The sequence below is a fragment of the Takifugu rubripes genome, chromosome 19, assembly GCF_901000725.2.
Source record: "Takifugu rubripes chromosome 19, fTakRub1.2, whole genome shotgun sequence".
In the NCBI taxonomy this organism is placed as follows: domain Eukaryota; kingdom Metazoa; phylum Chordata; class Actinopteri; order Tetraodontiformes; family Tetraodontidae; genus Takifugu; species Takifugu rubripes.
In genome coordinates, this window is record NC_042303.1 from 11,969,226 (window position 1) to 11,978,610 (window position 9,385).

At 48.6% G+C, this 9,385-nt stretch overlaps 1 protein-coding gene across 5 annotated transcripts in view; it reads right to left on the minus strand.

Annotated features, from left to right (window-relative positions):
• Positions 1-534: 534 nt before the first annotated feature.
• Positions 535-9,385, minus strand: part of arhgap40 (Rho GTPase activating protein 40) — an 11,881-nt gene continuing 3,030 nt past the window's right edge. For 2 of the 5 annotated variants that reach the window (XM_029826946.1, XM_003973454.3), the window contains exons 2-15: positions 8,856-9,079; positions 7,835-8,055; positions 7,338-7,416; positions 6,507-6,628; positions 6,005-6,170; positions 5,682-5,773; positions 5,361-5,435; positions 4,746-4,905; positions 4,342-4,424; positions 3,638-3,844; positions 3,388-3,531; positions 3,119-3,261; positions 2,874-2,929; positions 535-2,386 (exon numbers count right to left, since the gene is read on the minus strand). In XM_029826946.1, the coding sequence (XP_029682806.1) occupies positions 2,277-2,386; positions 2,874-2,929; positions 3,119-3,261; positions 3,388-3,531; positions 3,638-3,844; positions 4,342-4,424; positions 4,746-4,905; positions 5,361-5,435; positions 5,682-5,773; positions 6,005-6,170; positions 6,507-6,628; positions 7,338-7,416; positions 7,835-8,055; positions 8,856-9,079 (1,882 nt within the window). In that variant the 3' untranslated portion in view covers positions 535-2,276. Of the gene's footprint in view, positions 2,387-2,873; positions 2,930-3,118; positions 3,262-3,387; positions 3,532-3,637; positions 3,845-4,341; positions 4,425-4,745; positions 4,906-5,360; positions 5,436-5,681; positions 5,774-6,004; positions 6,171-6,506; positions 6,629-7,337; positions 7,417-7,834; positions 8,056-8,855; positions 9,080-9,157 lie in introns of all 5 variants that reach the window. The other 3 variants (XM_029826947.1, XM_011614060.2, XM_011614059.2) reach the window with 3 other exon arrangements.

Below are 9,385 nucleotides of genomic sequence, written 5' to 3' on the forward strand. Positions count from 1 at the left end.
GGCAGGCCGGCTGCTGCTGATCTGTCTGCGGAGGGGATGACGTTCGGGGCTCTTTCCCCCCCCTGTGCCTTCTTGAAGTGAGCAAATGAAGTAGAAACATCGGTGGATATTTGGGGAAAACGTGAGCTGTCCTCGGATTTGTCCCATTAGCTTGCTTGAGACGCTCGAGAATGTGTGTAAAACTGCTCTGATCTAGTCCATTTCTGGGAGAAGTAAGACAAAGAGCGTGGCTTCCTTTTGTGTCTGGACATGGCGAGAGCTTGAATAATCAACACTGATGACGCATTTAGTGAAGGAGCAGGAGAAGGCGATGATAATCAAGCGAATGAGCGGCGCTGGCCTGGTCAGCCATCCACATTACAAGGTTAATCTTTCTGGTGATTACAGTTGGATTAACCAATACACTTCACCTGATTCTCTGGCCTGTTTGGTGTGAGGTTGTAGATCTATGGGGGTGATGGATGACGCGGTCGGCTGATATCCATCTTTCTTGCACACCCCTTATGCGATATTGAGTAAATAAATCATGCCAGACAGAGTCGATTCACATTTATTGACAAAAATCTTTCTACAGCCGATACTACATTCACAGAAGTATTAGAAAAAGGGCTTAAATACATTCTGTTGTCACCATGATAAAGGTGACATCATGTTGACGGGAAACAAACGCAGGTAACGTCCTTAATAACACTGTTTCAGAAAGAAAGTGCTCTCTTTTTCACACATTTGCACAAAACCCGAAGGTGAGCTCTCCTCCGCCGTGTTTTTGGGGCCTGTCATGGGTGTTGCCTGTCCTCGGCTCCTCGGGGTGTTTGGACTCGCGCTGCCTGCCCTCTGGGACGCTGCCTCAGAGGTGACCTAGTTCCCCTGATTGTCAACAGAAGGCAGTTTCATCAGCACGCCTTTGTGCCGAGGCACTGAACTGTGCCCGGGACGCTGGGACGGGACGATTGGACTTGTGTAATGAAGCTCGACGCAGCCGTGCACGCGCGGACGCGTTGCTCTCACACATGCTGCCGCTGTCATTTGGGGCTGCAGAATTTATGACAGCCATTTATTACCTTCCCCTTTATCAAAGGAATGTGATTCCTCGCCGCGTTTCTGATGCCTGGGCCCCGCTCCCATTATTGTCCATTACTTGGGGGAAGGAGGGGTGTGTGACAGAGACGGAGCAGGAGGGTGTTGATGGATGTCGGCGCCGGGGCCGGCGCTGCTCTCTGCAGCGGGCAAGGCGCTTCCCACAAAATGGCTGCGGCGCGCCAACATGGCCGCGCTGGCGAGGAGTAAATGAGCAAAATGTGTTGGGAGGAGCTCGCGCGGTGGTCAGAGACCGTTCCACCGCTGCACTATCAGACTAGGTAACAGCTACGGTTCAAAATAATCCTGCAGGAGGATGTAAAGAGAAGTTTAAGAAATATGTACATGACGTGACCACAGAGTGCAGCACTTAACCCTAAAGGAACCTACAGAACACTCATCCAATACAGAAGCAACAATGGTATTACATTCATATAAATATTAATAACAACCCCAACACATCCGGTTGCCTTCACGCTAAAAAAAAAAGAAGAAGACCAGCTTCACTTCCTGTCCCTAACAACCCCCTTTAGAGGTGCTGTAACTGTCTCTGAAGGCGCGACACCAAATCCCACGGTACCGACGCTGTTCTGAACAGGTCAGGGGTCCTTGGAAGTCCAGGGATTTTTTTTTAAAAGGCCCAGGAGATGTTGGGGTTTTCACAGATAAGAGGATATCGCTTCGTCTCTCTTTCCTTCTGAATGGCACGGATGTGAAAGGGGATCGAGGTGTCTGCTGGCGCGGGGACGCGGCCCGCGTAAACGCGCACGTGAGCGCGCTTCTTGGTCGCTCTGTTCCAGCGGGGCTGGTTTTGCTTCTGCGTCGCCAGAGGCGCCCTGAATCCCCATCTGCTAACTCTGGGTTAGAAAAGAAGGAAAGATGGCTGCCCATCCGCTCCTTCCCCTGTTCCCCGAGCAGCAGGATCTGAAACGAGTCACGTCAGCAGCTTTCTCGCTCGCAGCGATGTGGGAACGCAGGGGAGAGAGGGAAGGGACCATGGGGCAAGAGGGGGATGATGGAGCAAACAGAGGGGGGGAGAGCGCCACGTGCTTTTTTTCGGCTCTGCTCCTGGCGGATCTGCTGCCTCCATCTGTCTCCTTTTCCCGTTTCGCTCTGAGGTTGAGCAGAGCGGAAAAAGCCCGGAACTGCTCTGCTTCCACGCTCCCGTCTGTCTGCCTCCCTGTCCGTCCGTCCGTCCGTCACAGGCCTCTGCTGCTGGTGTTGGGCTTCAGCTTGATGACCCACTCCCCTCCATGGTTACTGTTGTAGAGGTCCAGGAGGTGCGTGTCGGGATCCAGACAGTGCTCACCTACAAAAAAAACCAGCTTTTAACGAGAGCTGCTCTCATCACCGTTTTACAGCAAAATAATCAGGGAAAAAAAAACAATAACTGAAAAATATTTCTCCAATAATCAATAAATGAGAGAAAACCCATTTATGGAAAGTCATATTTCCATGTATTTGCTTCAGGATCGCCTGACTTCATAAACTCAATAAACTTCGACACCATCAAGTGGATTTAGGAAGTTTTAAGCTTCGGAACTGAACTGACTAAACACATTTATCACAGTTCAGTGTGTCAACTCTCCTGTGACAGCACGGGTCTGTGTGTGTGTGTGTGTGTGTGTGTGTGTGTTTTATAAGCATTTGTCTGCTCTGATAACTGCAGATGCACAACTGTCTGTTCGTTGCTTATGCGGTTCATTACGCAAGACCTTCCTGCACTTATTAGTTCAATGAGCAGAAAGACATGCAAATGTCATCAGTGTTCCGACGGGGCGCCCGCTTCCTCTTACCGATATTCCCTCCAACTTCGTACAGGGCGCAATCAGGGTAGGCGACGGAGCCGTTTCTGTTGAAAGACACGCATCACGCGGCAAGATGAAAACATCGGAATGTCATTTTTTGTAAATATTTTCAACATTCATGATTTAACGTTAGCTATAAAAGCACATCTCTTGCATCGGACGTATGAGCTATTTCTTTATTTTCCTCATTACAAATGACAATGTGAGCACGCCGCCACCGGCCCGCATCGCACCTTCGCAATTTTCCCTTTCCGTTTTCCGAGCTGCGGAGGTGAAACTGGGCCAGCAGGTCCGAGGCTCTGGAGCTGACTTCCAGCTGGTACTCCATGGTGCCGCTCACTACATCCCCAACTTGGATCTTAACCGTCCGGACCAGCTGCCGGGAGGAAAGAGAGCATAACACTGGGGATTTCAGAGCATCAGCATTGCGACAGTCTTTGTTTTTTTTTGTTTTTTTCCCCAAATCCCATCGTGCTTGTGCAGCTGGGTCACACGCGCTCACCTGAGAGCTGTTCTTATCGGGTTTTTCCCGGCTGTCTGTGTGGATCTTCCTCAGCAGGTTCTTGATGCGGCGGTCGTAGAACTGGTAACGCCGGTTGCTGTTCTCGTTTAGCTTGCGTACCTGGCTCATGAGGAAGTTGGGGATCTGCAGAGAGAAACACCAGGACCCAGCAGGACACTGAATTTGACAGAATGCTCTTGTCCAGCAGCCATTTAACAGTGTTTAAGGATCAGTGATCAATGATCCCTACCGTCCACAGCAGGTCCTGGTAGCGGATGAGGAGCCTCATAACATCAGCTGCCTTCTCTGCCTGTCCTTTCTCTGTTCCCTCGGTCAGCCTGCTGGGAACGGCCTTGTGGAGGAAGAGGTTGGGAGCCATGATGGTGGCCACGGCCCAAAGGTTCATCTTGTTCTTTCTCTCCCTGGAAACCACCTTACTGAGGAACTCGAGGAGGGCCTGCAGAAGGTCGGGGGGCAAATTAAACCGAGGTGATTTTAACACAGTACGTTTCAAAAAGGCCGCATATACTGAAAGAGGGAATCACACGAGCGAGTGGTTGAATCATCTGTAACACCTCTCCAGAGGAGAACGCTCACACGTTGCAGCGTTCAGCTGCCTCCACCGGAGTCAAAGTAATTAGCTCAGGTGGGTTTTAGGCCACAAGTGGAGCCGACTGCACACGTGTGAGCGTGACAGTGAGTCACAGTTAACGCAGAGTGTTATATAACCAATCAGAGCATTTTAAAAGAGAACGATGCTTCGGTACACGATCAGCGGGCGAAGCCACACCGCTAATGTTCTGTGCTTGGGATTATTTAACCTCATTATGCAACTCGCCCTCTGAAAACTTTCACTATTTGACTGCGTGAAGGTGTCGAATACAATTGCCTGGTGCCGTGATGCGTGCATGCGTGCGCGAGGGCGTGCACGCTTGTCTTTGTTTGTGTAATTACCTTCAGTGTGTTCCTGTTGGGTTCAGGCAGCAGCAGGATGAGCAGGTTTAACATATGGATTTTCTGCTTCAGTTCCACAATGTCTGAAAGACACCAGAAAGGTTTGAGATCAGTCACACACACACACACACACACACACACACACTTCATTTCCTCTGCTTGAAAAAGAATAACAGAACGCGTAAAGATTAATGACATTATGACAGGAGGCCATTTGCTGTTACCTCACGCCTCTGTGGTCACGTGTCCTGTTTATCAATTTTGACTGATTCTCCCCACAACTGATGTGACAGAGAGTCATCAATCAGATTATATTAATATCAATCTGGTCTCAGTAGAGAAACCAATATAAACGCGGCTGCTGTTGTAGCGATGCTACTTGTTATCGCGTGAAAGCCACCGACCTCTGACAGCGCTGAAGGTGTTGACGTATTCGGAGGTGAGCAGGGGAGCAGGCAGTTCCCGGATGAACTTCTTGAGCAGCGCGGCAGCATCATTTGGATTCAGCTCGTCCCAGCTGAACTGTCCCGAGTAGAAACAGGTCTCCAACTTCTGCTGCAGCAACTGTGATTAAATTGTAGAACCCAAATAAATCAGTAAAGTTATATAGAGACAATTCTAAAAGAAAATTAATTTTAGGAGGAGTAAAATTTATGAATGTGGTTTGATGTCACTTGGAAAGAAAAGCAAAATAAAGCAAGAGGAAATCAGAGACTGCGTCTGTCATTTTAGTTGACGAAAGCTTGTTTCTTGGGGCTAAATAGCGCCACCCCGTGTCTAATTGGATGTACAGCGATTGATTCAGGGGTCTGAATAAATCGTAGCAGAATCCAGCAAAGACAAAATAATAAAAACTATGATTCCAGTTAGTGTGTTAAAGTAAAGTATAATTGTCGCTATTTCATTGAGAATTAATGTGATCATTTACTTGAATGAAAAATGAGAGGAGAGCCTAAACGCGGTCATATAAACCCGAAAAGGTGCATGAATCGTTAACAAATAATAAAACAACATTAAACCTTGATTCTGGACTGAGATCCCGGAACCCTCAGCATCCCCTCTGAATCGAGTTTCTTCTCCAGAACTGACAACAACTGCGAAAAAACGGAAACATTAGCGGCGACTCCTGCATGCGCAGATCAGAGTCCTCTGCTGACCTCTGGTGGCTGTTCTCCGTAACTGCTCCCACAGGCAGGGCGTGGTCAGTGCGTTTCACATGCACTTGACACTAAAATGTTCTGTTTTTATGGGCTTTATCTGAACAGGTTGAAGAGAACTCTGATCTCCGAAATTTAGGCAGCAGGCAGTTTGAAATCATCCAACATGTTGTGAGATCTTACCGACTGCAAGAACAGAGGAATGGAGGTGCTGGGCTTGATTTTCTGGTCGTTTTCTAGGAGTGTGGACAGCGGCACCCCAAACAGCGTACTGTCTATAAGACATAAAACCGTCAATCAATCCACAGCCTCTCAAAGAACGCATTCTACACCACCAACAGGTACATAACAGAAGCATTTCCCCCCTTTAGAATAAGGCAGAGGAGCATGCAGATGCAAACAAAGGAGCGGTTTCTACCGCAAGACATTAAAAAAATGTGTAAGAAGGGACCAATTGAAAGAGGAACCCCAGTGTGTAAAGGACGAGGCGAGTTTTCCTGTCATACCTGGCATTTTTCTCTTGCTGGTTTTATGTCTTTTGACTTCCAGCTCTAATAGGTCACACACGGCCGTCATGTCGATGAGAGCCAGTTGCCGCACCTTCTTCATGTCGGCGTGGGACAGGTCCTGAATGCGGGTGACTCCCAGGCGACACTTGGGGCAAATGAAGCGCTGGGAAGAAGAGAGGGGGTAAAAAGTGGAACTGGGTTGAAGAGGGCTGAGAGCAACGGCAAAATGATGTCATATAGGGTCACAATGCTGCATCTTATCTTTCCCCTGATCTGCACAGTCTGGAGATCTCAGGTTCTTAGATATGGCAGCTGCATCTATGAGCTAATTAACTTTTAATCTGCATCAGTATTTAGTCTGAGAGGGAAAATAATATTCCATCATCTGCTGCGATGCAGGAAGTGTCCTTTAGTCTGACACTTCCTGTCATGTCAGTCGTTGCGGAGCCATTTGCGTCTGAAGTGGGAACTCAATCGTTCCAACAGCGTCGGTACTTACGGGGAGGGTGCCGTCCTCTTTTCGGCGCTGGCCAGCGTCCTGCTCCAGTTTGGCCTGTTTGAGGAAGATGACGGCCTGCTCACAGTAGGCCACATCAGTGATCAGGTATTCCTCCTTAGGGGCTGAGGGACAACCAGGCCAGATTAATACATGTGTGCAGGAAAAGGTCCATCCATCATCCATCCATCCATCCATCCATCCATCCATCCATCCGTCCATCCGTCCATCCATCCATCCATCCATTCTTCTAGACACAGCTCATCCTAAACGATTGTTTTTCCTGTCGGGCTGTTTATTTATTCAGAATGTCCTGGTCTTAGTCTGATATCGGTTTACCTCATGTCTACACAGAAAATAGAAGTTTTGGTCTGATTATTGTTTGACAACAGGATAAAACAATGGTCTGTTGTGGCCGTTTTCAAGGACCTGTATTTTCATTGGAACAGTTTACGAAAACACAAATGCAGTTTTAGTTTGGGACGACCCAGGTGGTTTGAAATCCCCCCCCCTATGTAAATATAACTTTTCTCAGTTTTTCTTCCTGAAAACCTGACTTTTCAAACACACCTTAAGGGCTAAACTGAAACGGAACCAGTTAGGGAGCAGATCGCAGGGTTGTGGCTCGATCTTAATGATCCCTCCTCCCAACATTTGCCTTTCACGTTTGATCTTAACTATGGACTCGAGAAGCAACGTTAAAAACAAAGAGGGCAGTTGTGAAAACCTGTTGTGAAGATTTACGCCTGTTCAAACATTGACAGGCATCGGTGTCTATTTAACTTTCTTTCAGTTCCTTTTTTGGGTTTAATCAGTAAAACATGCAGCCCTTACTTGATAACGGCGCTTTGGCGACGGACGCCATGCTGTCCTGAGCGAGGTCTTCACTCTGCTGAGAGTCGGGCAGAAGCGTCTGTGAGAGGACATTTATCAGCACATTACAGACAGAAGACGAGTGACGTTGTCCTCCGAGGCGCTGGCCTTGCATACAAGGAGTGTTTCCCTTTGATAAAGGGCTGATAGGGATCAGAAGAAGCTTCTCTGGGCCGCTCAGACCGACCGAGGGGACAAAACGTGGCCTTTGCATGCCATTTGCCTTCTTTGTCACGTGCAACAAGAGAGCACGAGACGGTGCAACAGCAGACAGGCGCCAGGGAAATGTGTCTCATACAACAGCGCTCGGACGAGTGCTGTTTCTAACTTTAACTTGACTTTAGAATGGCGTCCGATGATTTTTACGTGTTAGCATGCCTGTTGTCACGGTCATAAGACACCTAAACACCACTTTCAGTATAGGAGAGACAGAGGAGGCCTGGGAACGCGCAGCTGACCTGGGTGATGGGCGAGTTGAAGATGTCGCGGACGTCCCGCGGAGTGGGTTTGTTCCTCTTTCTCAGGGACAGCGTGTAGGAATCCAGCCGCCTCTGGACGGCCTCGGCCTGGGTCCTGGTCAGAGTGGACAGCAGCACGGCTTTGTCTACATCCTCGTTGTCCTCGCTGATGAGGGTAGACAGTCCGGCGTCAGCCAGCCACTGCTCTTCCTGCTCGCCCTCTGACACACACACGGACCACAGGTCAGAACCACAGTAACAGTAAATTACAGCAAATCCTGAATGTAGCTTCTTCTCCGTTGTTTTCTAACCCCAACCCAGCAAGAAAGTATTTTTGAAGAAAAGAGCCAAATGTTTCCCATATAGCCAGGTCAAGGTTCACGTTCTTCATGCAGACCAAATATCAACACCACTAAACTTTGCTGTCCGGCTTTACGGTGGGTCGTTTAACACTTTCAGCCTGACCATCTTCACAGACTACAGTTATCCAAACAACAGTCATGTCACGGATGGGTCAACTGACTCCTTAACTTTATTACAATTGCTAATGATTATATTATCCATAACAAGTGCAAGTCTAAACTTATTCTAATATAAAACAGAAACATATGAAAAAGCAGAAAATTCTCTTTAGTAAATACTAGAAAATGGCCTTAACAAACCAGTGATGCAGCGGACTGATGTGCACTTAGGTAGTTGAGTAAGAAACAATATATAATCAGTTAATAAATGGGGGAATTCAGTTATAACGCAGAATAAACCGTCATAGGTTGCAAGAAGAGAACAGTCCGGTCAAGACAAGATCGGAGACTTTCCCCCTGTTCACACAAAACACACCCTGCTACAGTCTTTTATGGGGTTGTCATGGCAATGGCGGAAACCTGATCTGATGCCATTGCGGCTGAATCAGCGCGCGCGACCTCAGGTGTTACACAGATATGTCTGGAATCCCGACGCAGCAGCGTCAGAGCTGCTTCTCTTTGTTTTAAATCTAAAGAGCACGGGGGGAGGAATAAGGTACCTTCTGACTGCCTGGAGTCTCTCCTTGTGCACTCCGGGTCCGGGTCGCCACACCCCTGCCGAATGGTCTCCACTTCACTCCAGAACGAGTCCAGGCAGAGTTTGTCGGGGTGCTGCTGCTGGTCCTGAGAGGATGCTTCGCTGGTGCTGTGGGTGTCCTCAGCGGCTGCCTGGTCCCGTGTGCCGGCCCATGGCTCCACGCTCATTTCTGTGGGGCTGGGGTTTCTGGTGCAGACATACACACACGGGAAGAAATCACAGGCGTGCATGCAAACAACCGAGCAAACACGCAACGGCACGTACGAACACGGGCGATGGAGGAAAAATTAATCTGCCGGGAGAGACAAAAGGATGGAGGGAGGGCTGAAGCGAGACGGGAGATGGCGAGAGCGAACACAAAAGGGGGGTCTCTATTGTTCTGGCAAAATGTGGCATGGGTGTGCAGCACCATACATGTCCACTAGATGTCAGTACAGGACATCAAGATTAGTTCAAGGTTACGCAGCTTATTCTGCTGATTAGACCCAGTAA